The following is a 20,037-nucleotide window of genomic DNA, read 5'->3' as shown; positions in this document are numbered from 1 at the left end:
AGTTGTCATCATTTATAGGTGATGATATTTTACACAAACTGGTCTGAATGGTGAACGGGTTTTTAACTTTTTTTCTACATTCCCCCTCATAATTCCTGTCTATTTCAGCCATGCGAGCCGCCACCTTCGGCTCCTGGCGGATGCTGACGCTGGGCGCAGAGTACGAGGACACCTGGGCGCCACCACCTAACAGGAAGCTCCATCACAGGAAGCAGGCCATCATCGAGGAGGAGGAAGAGGAGGAGGAGGAGCCGGGTTCAGCGGAGGGGAGAGACCAGGGGGAGTCTCCGTGGAGACCTGTCAGGGACCCGGACGGGTACGATACGGTTCTACGCCTGGACGGACTGAGCAGACGGCGGAGAGATGGCGTATGTCAAATCGTGAGGAAGCACGAACACCTGAACGAGACGCCATGGCAACACAGGTGAGACGAAGAGTACAAACCTTAGCCGTAAACATCTCCAAAAACACTCAGTTACAGTAAAATCCTTGAAATGAAAAGTTGTTTTTAAATGTACAGAATTTATTTAAAAGGTTAACGTTTAAGAAGAAAAACATATCATTTTCAAAATTAACCCTTCGATTCATAGGTGGGTCAAAAAGGACCCAGTGAGGTTGTGTTCTTGCAATTTCTATAATTAAAAGTTTTTATTTAATATTTCAGTTATTAAAAAAAACCAAACATGTTATTGACATCATGCCATGAAAAAAGGTGAACGACACGCACATCCAAAATTAGAGGTGTGCAGGATCCCAAAAAAGTAGAACGTGAAAAAAAATAAAGGAAGGTCCGCACAACCAGTGAGCTCCCAAACCATTTAATAGTGGCGTCTAATCACAACACGTGACCCGCGTTATATGTCATAACAGAAAAAAATCTTAAAACTTTTCAAACATATGATCAATTGTAAATGATCAAGAGTCACACATTTCAAAGTGTCCACAAATACAAAATACACAGGTGTTTTATATGCAGTGTCCGACCAAAATAGCACGTGACATGCAATATACGTCATCTTAGAAGATCAGAAAATAATTTGTAAAGCCTAATCATACATACAATCAATCATAAATCATAAAGTGTTACAAATGTCTACAAATATACGTGATTATATATGATGATCTATTTGGATGTATCTCAATGTTGCCCAATGTAAACTTCTTAAAAACAATTTTTCTTTTGTTTTTGCTCTTGTAAATCTGTTCTTGTATTTTTGTTAATAAGAACCGTGCACACATGCTGTGGTGTTGGTCACCACATTCAGATGGACAGTATAACTACATGGACCTGTAGAAATTTGATTAATATCTGTTTACAAATATGAGTGCAAAGCAATTTGATCATTAAAAATCATGTATATTTGTAGACATTTGTAACACTTTATGATTTATGATTGATTCTACGTATGATTAGGCTTTACAAGTTATTTTCTGATCTTCTAAGATGACGTATATTGCATGTCACGTGCTATTTTGGTCGGACCCTGCATATAAAACACCTGTGTATTTTGTATTTGTGGACACTTTGAAATGTGTGACTCTTGATCATTTACAATTGATCATATGTTTGAAAAGTTTTAATATTTTTTTCTGTTATGACATATAACGCGGGTCACGTGTTGTGATTAGACGCCACTATTAAATGGTTTGGGAGCTCACTGGTTGCGCGGACCTTCCTTTATTTTTTTTTCACATTGACATCATGCCAGCCAGGCTTAAGAGGCTACAACACAGGTGTTAAATATGTGGCCTGGGGGCCAAATCCGGCCCGCAGGATGAATTTGTGAAATGCAAAATTACACTGAAGATATTAAAAATCAGTGGTGTCAAAATCATTTTAATTCAGGTCCCACGTACAGACACATGCAGTCCAATTAGATTTCAAGTGGGTCAGACCAGTAAAATATTACCATAATAACCTATAAATAATGACAACATAATGGTGCAAAAAAGTAAAATTACATGAAAATGTTTATAAAATGTGAATAACCTGAACAAATATGAACAAACAGAAATGTCTTAAGAAAAGTAAATACAATTTTACCAATATTCTGCCTTTTACTAAGTGATTTGTGTGATTGTAACGCACATGTGTAAACAATAAACTGATAAAACGAGACATAATATTGTTAAAATTACTCTTGTTTTTCTTAAGACAATTCAAGTTGTTCATGTTATTCAGATTTTTAAGGAAACTTTGTAGATGTAAACCTGATCATAATGTAATTTTACTTTTTTCACTGTTATCTTACTGGTTCGGCCCACTTGAGATCAAATTGGGCTGAATGTGGAACTGAACTAAAATGAGTTTGACACCCCTGGTATAGAGTAAATGTCGTCTAAAATTAATGTTTATTTGCAACATAGTATAGCTATTACATGATCAAAAACAAGTTTTAGCAAAAAAAAAAAAAAGTCTCCGTTTTGAATGTCTGGGGTCGCCAGAAATTTGTGATGTTAAAATGGGATCATGAGCCAAAAAAGGTTGGAAACCCCTGCTGTAAACAGTCAGTATGGTGTTGTAGACTTCTGTCAGCTGTTATGGAGCCTGATGATGGAGGAAAAGAAAGAGTTCCTGGGTTTGGATGTTGTCATTTTTGCATTTCACAAATTCATCCCACAGGCCGTGTTAGACTCTTTGACGGGCCGGTTTTGGCCCACGGGTCACATGTTTGACACCAGTGTGTAGGGATGTAACGATTACCGGTGCAATGATAAACCGCAGTAAAATTGCAGACGGTTAGTATTACCGTTTAAATTCTAATTATCATGATAACTGTGTGATTACCGCACTTTTAGGGGAAAAGACCCTATGTAAAAGCTATGTTTTTATGTCTAATATTTGAGTATAGTTTTAATTTATTACAATTTTGATTTTCTGTACCTAATATTTGGAACCAATATTCACTTTTAAAGTCTTTGAAAAGGTTCGTTAAGCATATGTGTGTTATTTATGCAATAAATTATATATAATTTTCAAATTGGAATTTATATATTTTTTTGTGTTTTCTGGCCTTTTATGTTGATATAGTAGGTTAAAGTGAAAAAAATAATAGACAGATGATATAGATGAAGTTGTGCTGAAAAAAGATACCAAACATGGGTATAGTAAACATTTGTGTATATAGTACATAAAGGCAAAATCAAAAGTACTGAAAAACTGCCAAAATAGGCTCAGACCACTAAGGGTTAATATTTGAATGTTTCTGCCAACAGAAGGTACATTGTGCCTATTATTTTATTTTATTTTATTTTATTTTACTTTATTTATTTATTTTTTAAATACAACTTAGTTAAATTATTTCAGTGTGTGTATTAGTGCTTTTTGAACATTTTGTGCACAGTTTCAATAATACCGCAATAATAATGATAACCGTGATAATTTTGGTCACAATAACCAAGATATGAAATTTTCGTATCGTTACATCCCTACCAGTGGCTTAACTTGTTTTGCAGCTGCTGTACAAATAAGAAACATCAAACATCAGAGTTGATTTCCCATTTTAGCTGCAGTACCGACCTTAACCACTAGATGGCACTTCAGTCCCATCTAAAACATTTCTGCTCATGCTTCAGCTGCAGAAGTTCTGAGTTTATAGAATTATGGCTGATTTGATGGTTGAACATTAATTTTTCCTGTATGAAATGACAACAGCTGCTTTATGAGAAGATTGACTGCGTGTTTTCAGAGTTTATCCTAATATTTCCACAGGGTTTGTGAACATTTGTCATTTGCTCCTGCATTAAGAGATTAAAGTAAGAGTGGAGGTTGTATTAGGATTAAATTAATACTAGTCATAGTTTATTGAATGTTTAACTTTTGAATTATGTACATGTACAAAACCATTTCCCATCGACTATATTAAAATGAATGTGAAACTCAAAATGAAAATATAATTCCACAGTAGCTTTGTGATTTATTTATTTATTTATCTATTTATTTATTTATTTATCTTGGCGTGACGGTAAAGTCCCGCCTACAGAGAATGATTGACATCCCGAGGACCAGCCTTGATGCGAGGACTGACATGTTGAATTGTCGTTTTGACACCAGAGTGTGTTGACATGTACACAGTGACATAGAAATGTAAATGTAGCTGAGTGCAATGTGGTGAATGTCACATGTGGTTTTCATTCTCAGACTGGTGGAAAATGGCATTTTAACGATAACTGACTTGAATAATGGTCGCAGACAATTGAAAATGAGGTTATGATGTTTACAGTGCGCTTCAATTTTCCTCTGGATGTCATCCCTAGTGTATCGATGACCAAATTTTAAGATGAAATGTTGTTGTGAGTGCATTTGTTGATATTTACAGAGATAATTTATATTGTTCAGTCCTTCCAGGAAGTTCTATCAGTCAAAACAGTAAGGGAAAAGTAAAATGGAAAAGTCCTGTTCAATATCTAATCAGTGTTTGGATCCGTCTAATATTTGATAAACCTGAATATGACTGAATCAGTGTTTTGACCCATCTAATATCTGATGAATCAAAACAATATGTGATCCATATTTGGACCCATCTAGTATGTCATCAGATTTGGGATGTGATGATATCGTTCACATTTGGATCTGTCTAATGTGTGACGAACTTGAATACTGTCTAATCAGAGTTTGGACCCGTCTAATATTTGATAAAACTGAATATAAGTGAAGCAGTGTTTGGACCCGTCTAATATCTGATGAATCAAAATAATATCTGATCCATGTTTGGACCTGTCTAGTATCAGTTTTGGGACATGACAATATATTTACATTTGGATCTGACTAACTTGTGATGAATTTGAATAATATAGAATCACTGTTTGGACCTGTCTAATTTTTGATCATCCTGGATAATAACTAATCAGAGTTTGATCCTGTCTAATATCTGATTAGCCGAATATGACTGAATTGGTGTTTGGAGCCCTCTAATATTTCATTGGTTTTGGGTCGTGACGATATCATTCACATTTGGATCTGTCTAATGTGTGATGAACTTGAATATTGTAGAATCAGTGTTTGGACTTGTCTAATATTTGATCAGCATGACTAATAACTAATCAGAGTTTGATCCTGTTTAATATCTGATGAACTTGAATATGACTGAATCAGTGTTTGGAGCTGTCTAATATATCATTGCTTTTAGGACGTGACGATATCATTCACATTTGGATCTGTCTAATGTTGAACTTGAATACTGTCTAATCAGAGTTTGGACTTGTCTAATATTTGATAAACCTGAATAGGACTGAATCAGTGTTTGTACCCATCTAATATCTGATGATTCAAAATGATATCTGGTCCAAGTTATCGGATGAAACTGAAGACTATCTTCTCCGGGTTCAAACCCGTCTAATATCTGATGAACCTGAATATTATCTAATCAGTATTTGGACCCGTTTAATATCTGATGAATGTGAATATTATGTAATCAGTGACGAGACCTGTCTAATATCTGATGAACCTGCATACTATGTCATCCGTGTTTAGACCCATCTAACATCTGATTAATGTGAATATTATCTAATCAGTGTTTGGACCTGTCTAATATTTGATGAGCCAGATTCCTATCAAATAAGTGTTTGGACCTGTGTGATATCTGTCAGACCTGAATTATATGTCATCCATGTTTAGACCCATCTATTATCTGATGAACCTGAACATTATCCAATCAGTGCTTGGACCTGTCTAATATCTGATCCATTTTTGGACCTGTGTTATATCTGATGAACCGGAATACTATCTTATCCGCATCTAGAGCCATCTAATATCTGATGAACCTGAATATTATCTCATCTGTTTATGAATATGTCTAATATCTGATGAATGTGAATATTATGCAATCAGTGGTTGGACCTGTCTAATATCTGATCCATTTTTGGACCTGTTTAATATCTGATGAACTTGAATAATAACTAATCAGTGTTTGGAATAATGTTTGATCCGAGTTTGGACCTGTCTAATATCTGACGAACCTGGGCCCATATTCCTGAAGATTCTGAGAATCCTCTCACAGAGCTCCTAACTTCACCTAAAAATTCCTAGCAAGGAGTCTTAGCTTAGGAGTGATTCCAGAACACTGTCAGAGAACTCTGAGCAAGGAATGGACAGAAATTCCTATCTTAGTGTGGAGGTGTGGCTGCTAGGTATGAGTCATCATTTCAAAAGCTGTGATTGGTTGATCCTAAAAGCTAGAAAAAAAATATACTTTTGGTGATAATGGGCAAGGAATGGACCCTAAAATCGATAAACTTAATCATAGAATCAAATCTTACGAAGACTGTGTAATTGTAAAATAACATTTCACATAAAAGAAAAGATCTGTTTAATGAATGGTAAGCTATACTTTAAAATTATCCGACAAATGTGTGAAAAACCTCAGGCCCACTGGCACAGTATTCACAGTGATAGTTCTATTTATTTGCTCATATTAATTGGCATGCTGATAATTTTTGCACTTTCAACTTTCAACATTTAAATTCAGTTTGGTGTTAACGAGGGTAAAGTGGCTCAGCTTTCATCAGTGTCTATGATTGCTGACCGGCCTCAGGAGGTTGATGACCCTGCTGATGGAGGGTTGGGACAGACCCAACTCATCACTACTGCATTGCTGCATTTTCCCTGTTGCCAAATACCTCAGTGTTGTGATGACTTTCATTTGGGTGGTGTTGCATTGTGGCGTTTGGTTGGAGAAGTAAGAGCATCTCTAATGAGATCAACCACAAACATGATTCCTGCACGATCCACACTGTAAAAAAAAAATCTGTAATTTAACAGAATTTTCACTGTTTATTTTACAGATTTTTCCTGTATTTTTAAGATACAGGAAAATATCAATGAAACTACAAAAATAGACTGTGATTTATACATGTCAAATGTAAAATAACATGAAAAAACTGTAACTGTGAATAACCATAAAATTTAAATTTTTTAAAATAATTTTTTTTCCCTTTCTTCACAGAAAAATACAGTTAAAATACATTTGCAAATGTATCACCACTTCACAAATATTTCTTTTCTATTTATGAGATTAAGCTGTTAATTTAAAGTTTAATACTGTAAAAAAAATAATAAAACGAGATAAAATTACTGACAATTATCCGTAAAAGAAGTATTTGTTCTGTAAGTTTAACAAGACTTGTTTGTTAATTGACAAATATCTTGTGTAATTACGGGAGGTTTCACAACAAAAATGTTGAACAAATGTATTTTTGTGAATGTATAACATGTATAAGCACTGATAAATTGTCCAAATACAGTTTTTATCAGTGGATTGTACAACTGAGTCTCACTGAAAATTATTTGTATATATATTTATAGGTAATTTGATTGTTTTAATACATGTAAATATTCTTTATTAAACATTAAAAAGTCAAAAAATATGCAAAATTTCATGTGAAGTTAGAGCAAAAAACTGTATTTTGATGATGGAAAATTACCGTATTTTTATGAGATGGTCATTTTCCACTATTTAACAGTATTTTTTCAGCACCCCTGCTGCTGGAATATTACAGTTTTTTTTTTGTTTTTTTTTACAGTGCAATCTGTAGCGTTTAATTATTTCGCAGTCATCCAGTGTTTGCAGAGTATCCCTCCTGCCTCTTCCGTCGGCCATTTTGTCCTCTGCTAAGGGAACTCCTCTTCCCCTTAAAAGTCCTCTTCCCTGCTCTTAACAGATCTCACCTTAGGAGCTCTCTGAAGGGCTAGGATTCTTTAGGAATAGCTTTTATCTTTACTAGGATCTACTCTTCATTTTTAAGGGAAATTCTAAGAAAACATGATTTTAAGAATTTTCTTAGAATTTGGCCACGAGGAGCAACTCTTAGCACTAAGAATCTTTACGAATACGGGTCCTGAATACTATCTTATCTGTGTTTAGACCCAACTATTATCTGATGAACCTAAACATCTAATCAGTGTTTGGACCCGTCTAATATCTGATGAAATAGATTAATATCTGATCAGTGTATAGGCCTGTCTAACGTTTGATTTGTTTTTGGACCTGATTACATTTAAAAATGTAAAATTACCTTTTTTTTTTTTTTTTTACTTTTTATTTATTTCCTTTTTAATTTAAGATGCTGAATGACAGATGGCCCCAGACATTCTTGTCCATCTGAGGGTTAATATAAGCCCCTCTGGACTTCCATAGAAGGGAATTATCCTTCTGTCGGCTAAATAACTGTGTAATTATCCATAAATTGTGTCCTCAGTGAATTCCCATTTTCACCGTTTACAGGAAGTAGACCCCACCTCCGGTTTCTGTTGCTGGAGCTTGGACCAGTAAAGCCCACTGGTCCTGGGTCTCGATCCAGCTCTTAAACTGGGGCTTTGCACAAAAACGCCGCAGACTGTGTTGAGTGAACGAACAAAACGAGTGGATTCCAATTATCTGAGAAAATAAATAAGCAGATTTGACGTTGCATTAAATCTAATTGGAGATGCATAACCCCTGTCTCCGGTAAACACCACCCACCAAACGTTCCCAGTGGTAATTAACGCGGGTCTAAATGGGCTAATTCCTGATTTATAGAGGTCTGTGGACGTCTTTATCTGCCGTCCATCTTATTCCAGTTACAACGCCATAACCACGGCTGCTTATTTCCTCTGTCCTAGATGACAGCAATAGAAGCTGGAAAATTGCACAATGTCTCCTTTCACTGTAAATGAACCACCAGACCATAATTATCTAGGTTTTTTTTCAGTTGTTTGCAGTGTTAAAAATAAACTTCCTGTGACATTTTTTTTTTTTTTGAATGGTCGCATTAGAGCCTGAAAATGCATATTTGAAGGCGATGCAGTTCGGAGACGCAATGGGAAGTTGGTGTGAGATTATTGTAACAGTGGATTCATATATAGTTTATGATGATTACTGATGATTTTACTGTTTGGATCTGTTTATGTGGTTCAGAAAGTCCAGAAAACAGGAAAGAGTTGGAATAACATGAGTTTAACATCAAACCAACAGGACTGAAAACAATTTACATCTACAGTCTACTCTTGTTATACCGCCAACTTCCGTTCACGGCCAAATTGGCGGTATAGCGAAAATGGCGTTACAACGGGTTGCGTCCATAATGTGCATGTCTTTACTATATGATGTCTATGCTGCCTCCGTTAACCCGTTCTAATTGCGTTTCTAAATAAATCTTGATTCTGTTATGTTGTAAGGGATCATTTAAAGTGGGGAAACATTTTAAGCATTATTATACCGTGTTGGGAAATGACACCCCATCATCTTGAGGCTTTGGCTTAATCCCACGTCCTCTTCCCGACATCCTGACCTACTGAGTGTTCTGCGATAAATGAACGGTGGCCGTTCCGTAGACCTACTCGTAGCTTGTCGCGATCAGCGTCTGGCGCGTTTGTTTCAGTGCATTGTTAAAATTTATGTGTACTCGATGGCAATCACGCTGGCGGTATAACGGTCGGGAAATCAATGGTATAAGTGTTGTTTGTGCATGGAACTGGGCTGGCGGATGGCGATAGCTGGAAATGGCGGTATAACGGCGGGCGGTTTAACGAGAGTAGACTGCACATGTTTCAGACCATGGTTCTCATCAGAGACTGACTCTGTGGCGCCCTCTGCAGTAGTACCACTGATACTATTGATACTACTACTGATAATAATAATACTACTGATACTACGACTACTAATACTGATACTACTACTACTACTTATACTACTGATGCTATTACTGATACTACTACTGATACTGATACTACTACTGATACTGGCACTACTACTTATACTACTACTGATACTGATACTACTACGGCTGATACTACCATTACTACAGATACTACTACTGTTACTGATACTACTACTGATACTGGCACTACTACTTATACTACTACTGATACTGACACTACTATGACTGATACTACTACTACTACAGATACTACCACTACTACGTATACTACTGCTGATACTGGTACTACTACTGATACTACTACTACTACTACTACTACTACTGATACTACTACTGATACTGATACTACTACAGATGATACTACCACTACTATGGATTCTACTACTGATACTGATACTACCACTAATACTGATACTACTACTACTACTGATATTACTACTGATACTACTGATACTACTACAACTGATTTTACTACTACTACTACTGCGGATACTATAACTGATACTACTACCGATACCACTACTACTGATCCTGATACTACTACTACTCCGGATACCACTACTGTTACTACTCCTGATACTACCACTATGGATACTACGACTGTTACTGATACTACTATTGATACTACTACTGCTACTACTGCTACTAATGATACTACTACTACTACAACTGATACTACTACAAATACTACTACTGATACTACTACTAATGATACTACTACTGATACTGATACTACTACTGATACTACTGAGACTACTACTGATACTACTACTGATATTACTACTATTTGTGCTGCTTCAGTGGAGATTTATTTGACAACTGAAAACAAAAGTATCCACAGAAATCATTAAATTTACATCACCGTCCAAAATGTGCTGAAAAACTCAATAACGATGACATGTTACAACATATTTTTTAGAGTATAGAATGTTGAAAAAAAAAAAAAGAATATGGTTTGTTTACGTCACATATATGGTATTTAAAGCGTTTGAGATACTGGTGGGTTAACCCTCCAGTATCTGGGTGTGCCTTTTAGGCATACTTTGCACTTTGTTTTAAAAAACTTCATATTATTTTTCACAATTTAAATAAGGTAAGATTTCAAAAGTTGTTCATTTTTGCATGAGCTTTAAAATTCTGGCTACCAACTAAAATGTGCACATTGTAAACAAAAGAAAATTACAAGACTAGCATCAGTCTCCCAAGTGTGCCTAAAACGCACTGTTTCTTCCATTTGATCTGTATGATTAGGGCTGACCTTGATTTACAAAAATAAAATCAAATTAGAGCAGAAAAATAAATCAATATATAATATTTAATAGTTTGATTCATAGATGTGCATTTTACGCACACTTGGTGACAGATGCTAGTATTTTTGAACATTTAACCTAGTGCCAAAAACAATAATGCAAATTAACCAGTGGTGGAGTTAATTGTTGACATATGCCAGGCTGCAAAAATCAAATAATGTGTAATCCACTTTTTATGTAGTATATTGAAAAAAAATTTTTTTTTTCGTTTTTTGCATCCAAAAAAAAAAAAAAAAAGGTTTGTTTACATTACAAACACGGCATTTAAAGGGTTAAAAAATGTGATAGTTATTGAGTATTTGGTATTTTTATTTACGGCTCAAATTGATGAAAAAGAAAAAAGTTTAAAAGAATTAAAAACAAACTGAAAAAATTTTTGACATTATTCCAGAAGTGTGCGAAAAAGGCACACTTGGTGCTGAGTAAGGGCCTTGCTGGTCGGGATACCAGAGGGTTAATAAAAAAACACCAAATTCACACTGTAAATAGATGTTTTATAGTCAGAGAGGAGTCTGCAGAGTAATTTTTCCATTTTTGTTATTCAGTTGTTTATTTTCTTTATTCTAAGGCACAGGCGTCAAACACGTGGCCTGGGGGCCAAATCCGGCCCGCGGGATAAATTTGTGAAATGCAAAAACTACAGTTAAGATATTAACAATCAGTGGTGTCAAAATCATTTTAATTCAGGTTCCACATACAGACACATACAGACCAAATAGATTTCAAGTGGGTCAGAACAATAAAATATAATCATAATAACCTATAAATAATGACAACCCCAAATCCTCTTTGTTTTTTTTGCTGTAAAAAAGTCAAATTACATGAAAATGTTTCCATTACCAAACTATACTTTTACTAAAAACGTGAATAAACAGAACAAATATGAACAAACGGAAATGTCTTAAGAAAAGTAAATGCAATTTTACCAATATTCTGCCTGTTACTAAATGTTTTGTGCGATTGTAACGCACAGGTGTAAACGATAAACTGATAAACCGAGGCAGAATATTGTTAAAATTGCACTTGTTTTTCTTAAGATAATTCAAGTTGTTCATGTTATCAGATTTTTAACGAAACTTTGTAGACGTAAACCTGATCATTATAAAATTTTACTTTTTAAACTGGTGTTATTTTACTGGTCCGCCCCACTGGAGATCATATTGGGCTGAATGTGACCCCTGAAATAAAATGAGTTTGACAGCCCTGTTCTAAGGTGTTTGTCCGTGTGTTTATTCCACGTCCACAGCTCCAGTCTGGCTCTGCTGTGCTTTCCCAGCTGCTCTCCTCCGTATAAAACACACACATCTCCCCTGTTGATACTAAACCACAGATTGATTATCGCTCATGTTTGGACCCTCAGGGCTGCTTGGTGAACTTCATTATAGTTTCGTCTCACCGTCAAACCGGTGAGGGATGCCGCGCGCGCTCCGGTCACCGATAGGCCCGTTCTGGTCACATGCGCACCGTCTTATTCCTGTGAGGAGTTGGTGATATAAAAGCCCTCAGCCTCCAAACACACAGCATCACATCACACAGCAGACCGGAGAGGACCCACCGCTCCTGTTGGTGGATATTGGTTTGGGATTTTCCCTGAGCAGGTTCTCTCGGCTCGGCAGGGCTCGGACCGGTTCGGACCGACACCCCCCCCCATCCCACCCCCCCACCCCTCCTGGTTGCGTTTCAACTGGTGTTCGGACGCGATGCGGACGGGATTTGTGTCGGAGAAGGGGCTGATCTGATTGGTTCGGTTCGGCGCGTCTGTGAAGTGAATATTCCTCAAACTTTTATTCTTATTTCCATTCTGCTGAAGATGAAGGAATGGGGAAGGATGTGGGGAACACGGTTTTCCAATGAGCCGACTGTTGTGTTTGGAGCTCCTTTAACGCGCAGCTGGGCTTTGGATGAAGTGCGTTTGTTGTGATGCGTCTCCCCTCCATTTCCACTGACACCACTTTGGATTTTCCTCTTTGGATTTGTGCGTTTCCAGAATGGCTCGCTTCGCAGATGATCTACCCACCCGTTATGGAGGAGGCGGCGGCGGAGGAGGAGGAGGGAGAGGAGGACCGGGCGCGGGCAGAGGGGGAGCCCGGGGTGGCGGCGGCGGAGGCGCTCCGGGCGGCCAGAGGATGTACAAGCAGTCGATGGCCCAGAGAGCCCGGACTATGGCCATTTACAACCCCAACCCCGTCAAACAGAACTGCTTCACCGTCAACCGCTCCCTCTTCATCTTCCGTGAGGACAATCTCATCAGGAAGTACGCCAAGCGGATCACGGAGTGGCCATATCCTTCCCCCTTTGACCGGTGGCACCGCGCACGCACGCACGCACGCAGCAGGTGCAGCTCCGGCACATGTTTGGAACGCGCAAACGCACCACATCCAGCATCCAACAGGGCCCCTGGGGGGGTTAAGTTCACATCCTCCCCAGTTTATTTTTATTTATTTAAAATTTTGACTGTAGGTGCGCTGTTTGCTTTTATCAGCTTGTGAAACACTCCATTTATCCATTTCTCCTCCGTGCGCGTAAACGCTCACGCACCTGTCGCTCCATTTCTTATCTCAGTTGAACATGACACGAAGATGCTCTGAATAGGCTGTAAAATCCACCTATTGCGCTGCCTTCTCATCCACTGATAAGTTCTTTAGTCAGAATGTGTGGTGGAAACAGTCTAGTGTGCGCAGAAACAAAAACACCAGTGCTGGAGTTAATAGTCATCAAACATCACCACTGATTTACGCTAATGGTGCTCAATTAAGTGCGTGCGTAAAAAGGCAAAGGCAGGTCAGTGTGCGTTTAGTGCCCCTCCTACCCCCCCACCCCCTCGTCTTCCGTGTTCCTTGGGCAGGTCGGTGTTACAGCCGGGTGTATTTCGGTTCCAGAGACCCGCTGGTCCGGAGCTCCAACACCGCCTCTTCGTGTTGTTTGGAAGCCCCCTCCGTGGAGCTGAGGTCGCCCACGCTCCCTGCTCCACAGCGCGTTCTGAACACTAAAAAAAAAACAAAAAACAAAAAAAACTGCCAAAGTTTCACATTTAAGGTTTTAGCCATTGGAAAGTTGGTCCTAATATCACAGTTTACCCTCTTTAAATCTTCTAGTTTGAAATCTTAAAGGCAGAAAATATTTGAGGTGAGCCTGAATTTCACTAAAATAAATTAAAATATCCCCAGAGCTGGAACCTGTGCAGGTTATATCTGTAAATGTCAGAGCTTCGTAGGCAGATTTTCAACATCTTTTTACAGAAATCACAAAAAAAATGGACTCAAACCTAGTGTAAAACATAAACACGAGTACTTACGGTCAGTAAATATGGACACTAGTGTAGTTTTTGTTAACATCAACATTTTTAGACTCATGACTATAATGAAGATAGGACTGGAAATATATCAGATTGATTCATTTAATCAAAATAACTGGAAAGCTTGAAAAAATGAGTTTAAGTGAGCCTGAAGTCCACTAAAATAAATTAACCCTTTCATGCATGAATTATGGAACCTTTGTCAATATATTTTTCCTGAGTGTTTTTGTTCCTCTTCAGGCATGAAAATAACAATGCGATCAAGCTTTTTTTTTTTTTAAGGAGTTACAAAGATGTCCACTCAGTCGGAGATCATGCATTTAATTTTTGAAGCAAAGAAACATGTATTTAAAACCTAATATCAGAAAGTGATACGGAAAACTATGCAATTAGAACGTATTTAATGCTGCTAATCAAATGTTTTCTCACATTTTAACACACTCTATTTATTATTCACTTCATGGAGATAATATGCAAAACAACCAAAAACTTTTTGTTAAAAAAAAACAAAAAAAAAACGTTAATTCCAGTTTAATAACAATTAACAATTGCTTTACACCCAAACATGTCACTGCAGATCAGGTTTATCAAGAACAGCAAAGTTACAGGAATGGACTGAATTGCAGTTTATGGGATGATGCATGAGGGTCCACTGTGTTGGCTGATATGGAACTAAAACAACAAAAGCCATGAATATACAAGAGAACAGCTGGAGAATAGCTGTTCACTGGTGTGACCACTATGCATGAAAGGGTTAAAATATCCTCAGAGCTGGAACCTGTGCAGGTTATATCTGTAAATGTCAGAGCTTCATAGGCAGATTTTCAACATCTTTTTACAGAAATCACAAAAAAAATGGACTCAACCCCATTGTTAAACATAAATACAAGTACTTATGGTCAGTAAATATGGACACTAGTTTAGTTTTTGTTAACATCAACATTTTTAGACTCATGACTATAATGAAGATAGGACTGGAAATATATCAGATTGATTCATTTAATCAAATTAACTGAAAAACTTGAAAAAATGAGTAACAAATTTGAGATTTTTCTGCTGAAGGCAGTTTGTTCTTCAACAAAATTACAAAATTCAACCTGTTTGCTTCATATAAGTTAAATATTATGGCTATGTTTCCCATGTTTATATGGAATGTCATTATACTAAAGGAAACAACTTCAGAATCATAATGATCTCATGTCAACATTAAAAAATTTAAATCTTTAATCATCTAAGACACTATAATTTTAGAATTTCTTGGCCATTTCACCTTTGACTGAAGATGACATAACCCATAAAGATCAAGTGGTACTTTTGTGGCAGTTCCCAAATGATTTTTTTTTTTCTATATTTAACTTTTCTTAGGTGATTTGTCACCATTTACTGGAATATCATCCTCTTTATTTTGAGTTTTTTCAGTGTAAATCATGTATTTTCCTATATTTAATTCACTGATCAAGTAGATGTTCATTAAAGCTCAGATTACATTCAATGGTTATTACATCAAAACAGAGAAAACTGAAGAAAATGGGACTTTTTCAGTCAAATCTGTCATTAACGGAACGTAAACCCAGTGTGTCCATCCACTGTCATTGATCCAACTCCATGGGTTTTACTGGTGAATCAAGGTTGTTGAAGATGATGGTGTTTCCATGGTAACTACGGAGCCTCTGAACGTCCAAATGGGTCGAATCTGATGACCATGAAAAGATGAAGAACTGTATTTTACACCAATTATTGACATGGATTGATAGGATTAGATGATCAACAGGTATTAAACGGTTTGGATTGGTAGATGGTTTTGGTTTTCAGTGGATGTTTGGGTCTTTTTGGGTTACGATGAACTAAATTCATCCTTAGAAATTCATGATATTTACATTATACCACATCTCCTTGTTTAACTTTTAACTATACTCTATCAGGGCCATGGTGCACGGTTTCTATTGATTTTATACCATGGTTTACGGTGCAGAATCAAAATAGTAATGTTTTTATTTGCAGAAATCTATACTGAAGATTTGATTAATCCTTCCTCTTCATTCTTTTACCACTTTTCCAGTTATACTAGAAGGAGATCAGTTTATGTCACATGATTATAGCATCCTACAGCCTAAGACCCGCCCCATTTTATACCAGTTATTACAAGTATTGACAGGATTAGTGAATCAACAGGTATTAATCAGTTTAGATCAGTAGATGGTTTTGGTTTTCAGTGGACGCCTGGGTCTTTATGGGTTAATAATAATAATAATAATAAAAGATACTGTGGTAACATTTCCACATTTTATGGGAAAACTAGATTTAACCTCCTAAGACCCAGGAAATGTCAGCAAAGTACAAGCTTTTTTTGTTTTTTATTAAATAAGTGCCTATATTGGAAACATGATGCAACAGTTTTTTCAGATGCAGTTTTTTTTTTTAATTTTTATGGAATGTCCTTTGTGGTGGACAGTTTTCTTTTTTTTTTGCATAAAGTTGTGAAACTCTTGTCCATAAATGTGGACAGAAAACCCTTAGCTGGGTCTTAGGAGGTTTAGGCAAACCCTATTAAAATCATTGTGGGTGAAGGTTTTTGCGGTGAACTGGTTAGAACTAGACGGACTTGACTAAAATGTAAAGCCATGTTTCTTAGATAACTGAGGATTAACGGTCATATCTACCGGTTTACCTTCCCACTGTGCAGAGCTAAAACAAACAAGAGTTGCCGTTCGACCCATTTGCTTTGAATATCCACTGTCCGTTAAATGCAGCTGTGGTTGCCCCATCAGAGCAGTCGGTGTGTCTTATGGGTAATAATTCTGCATCTCGGCCTTAATGGTTATAAGCTCCTGTTCCTCTTGGGATTCATAGGGCCTTTAATAGACCTTGACTCGCGGGCATTGACCCAGTAAAAATGGACCGCAGAATGAGCCAACCATTGAAAACAGTCAGAAATGGTCAACCATCTGGAAGAACCATGAACCCATGTACAGCACATTTCTAGAAAGGCCTCCACCGCATGACGTAAGGTGTATGTTTCGTGAACAAGAATTGTCGAATGGTTCTTTAATTGTATTTTTCCACTTGCATGTTTCACTGGAAGGCTGTCATAGCTGTTATATAAACTCTGCATTGACCTGTCATTAGAGTTAATGATTAATTATCATACATATAATTACAGTTAACAATATTATCTTTTCTTTATGTTATGCCATCGCCGTCTAATTATAGATAAATTATGCGCACACACGTTACAATGTAGAAGAAGAGACATTTAATGGCCTAGAATTCTGCAACATTCTATATTATAAAAGGGAAGTGGGCTCTGTGTGTGTGTTCTGGGCATCACACAAAATCCAGAAAGAGTTGACTGCTGCAGTTTGGGATATTTATGTATTTTTGGTCAAGGAAGAGACTAGTGAAAACTGCAAGTTGATAGGACCAATATTTTGGGAGATATTAGTGATTTTGGAATACAATGGCCAATCACGTTGCTATGCCCTGAATCACAGAATCATCATTGAAGTGGGTTACCTAGCAACAGATAAACAATAGGGCCATGTTGCCATGGTGTCAAATTTCATGTGTAGATTAGAGCTGCAACCAATTAATCGATTAGGTGCTTGAAGTGAATGCAAAAAGTCACGATTCAATTAATCGACTCGAATTGATTAAAGGGAAATATTCTATTGCAGTTTTCCTGAATTGAAGCTTCTTTGTGCGTCACAATAAGCGTCTGTGTGAAACACAACAGTGGAACCAATGTTTAACAGCAGAGAAATGAAGGAAACAAAGCTTTGATTCAGGAGAAGTGTGGTTGAATGATTTTTTTTGAGTCGATTAATCGGTTGCAGCTACAGTGCAGATACCAAGGTTATTGTCATTAACGAAAACTAATGAAATGACGAAAACTAGAATTGAAAAAACATTTCGTTAACTGAAGTAAATAAAAACTATAATTTAAAGAAAAAAACGACAACTAACTGAAACTGTATTGTGTGCTCACAAAACTAAATCGTATAAAAATTACGGATAAAATTCCTTTGTGTCGGATTGATACGAAAGCGATTTATTTTGCTCCAGCAATTTTAGCTAGCGGCACCATACGGAAGTTCACGGTCCGTCACTTCACATCACTTGTCATTTCAAGTCGGTTTCTGGTCCCCACTCTACCTGGAAACATGCAGACTAAAGTTGGGAGAAAGCAGCAGAGTCCTGTCTGGGATTTATTTGAATACGACAGCTAAGAAGATAAAAGATACCACAAAACTAAAATTAATACTAAAACTAAGCATTTAGAAAAAAATTAAAACTAATAAAAACTAACAAACCTGCTCTAAAAATGAATTAAAACTAACTGAATTAGACAAACAAAGTCAAAATTAAATAAAACTAAACTATAATGAAAAATCCCAAACTATTATAACCTTGGTAAATACAGACATGCCAACTGAGGGGTTATTCAACTGAAAATGCCAGTGGAATTTACCAACAAAGGAAAGGAATGAACTGGATCAGAGGATCTAGAACCTAAAGTAGAAAAAATAAAAGAGCAAAAAAAGACAAGCAGTCAATGTTCGAAAAGTAAATAGTGAGAAATATAAAGGTTAGAAACAAATCTGAGGCATTCTAATGTAAAAATAGAAGTACTTTATACCTATAGCAGAGGTGTCAAATTCATTTTAGTTCAGGGGCTGGATTCAGCCCAATATCAACAACAGTGAAAAAAGTACAACTACATTATGAAAATGTTTACAGCTACAAACTGTCCTTTAAATAAATGTGAGTCACCTGGAATTTCTGAAGAAAAATCTTTGCAATGTTAAATATTAACATAATAACATGTAAATATTAACAATTCCAAGATGTTCTTTGTTTTAGTGCAAAAAAAAAAATTCAATTATGAAAATACTTACATTTACAAACTATTCTATGAAAGAAAAGATGTGAATAACCTGAAAAAATGAAAATTTCTTAAAAAAAAAGAAAATCAGTCTGCCTCAGTTTATAATTTACATATGTGCATTACAACTTACAGATCAGTGGATCTACAAATACACAAAACATTTAATAACGGAATATTGGTACAATTGCACTGACTTCTCTTAAGACATATCAGTGCAATTTTAAATATTAACATAATAACTTGTAAATATTAACAATTCCAAAATGTTCTTTGTTTTAGTGCAAAAAAACCCCATTCAATTATGAAAATATTTACATTTACAAACTATCCTATGACAAAAAAGATGTGAATAACCTGAAAAAAACAAAAATTTCTTTAAAAAAAAAAACAGTCTTCCTCACAGTTTATAATGTACACATGTGCATTACAACTTACAGATCACAGTGGATCTACAAATACACAAAACATTTAGGAACAGTCAGAATATTGGTACAATTACACTTACTACTTCTCTTAAGACATTTCAGATTGTTCATATTTGCTCCAGTGAAAACCAGAAGGGGCGGGGCTTAGGCTCTATATACAAAAGACACTTGCTGAATTGTAAAACCTTAATGCATTATCGGTTGCCATAATCATGTGACATTAACTGATCTCCTAGTTTAACTGAAAGAGTGGCAAAAGAATGCATAGGAAGGATTATTCAAATCTTCAATGTAAATTTTCATATATAAAGACTTTAGTATTTTGATTCTGCATCATCAACTATGGTGAAAAAAATCAATATTAGATCAGATTAGATTAGATCGAAGTTTATTGATCCTAGGGGCAGAACCCACAGGAATACAGGAATACAAAATTAACCATATACTATGGCCCTGATACAGTATAGTTAAAGGTAAATTAGGAGA

The 20,037-nt window shown here is 36.3% G+C and overlaps 1 protein-coding gene across 1 annotated transcript in view; it reads left to right on the top strand.

The window, feature by feature from the left end:
- LOC115429602 (voltage-dependent N-type calcium channel subunit alpha-1B-like) overlaps positions 1–20,037 on the top strand; it is a 469,655-nt gene that overhangs the window by 4,277 nt on the left and 445,341 nt on the right. Inside the window, exons 2-3 of the mRNA XM_030149195.1 lie at positions 109–424; positions 12,934–13,227. Coding sequence (XP_030005055.1) covers positions 109–424; positions 12,934–13,227 — 610 coding nt within the window. The remainder of the gene's footprint in view (positions 1–108; positions 425–12,933; positions 13,228–20,037) is intronic.

The sequence above is a fragment of the Sphaeramia orbicularis genome, chromosome 12, assembly GCF_902148855.1.
Source record: "Sphaeramia orbicularis chromosome 12, fSphaOr1.1, whole genome shotgun sequence".
Taxonomy (NCBI): Eukaryota; Metazoa; Chordata; class Actinopteri; order Kurtiformes; family Apogonidae; genus Sphaeramia; species Sphaeramia orbicularis.
This window is presented reverse-complemented; position numbering and strand designations above follow the sequence as displayed.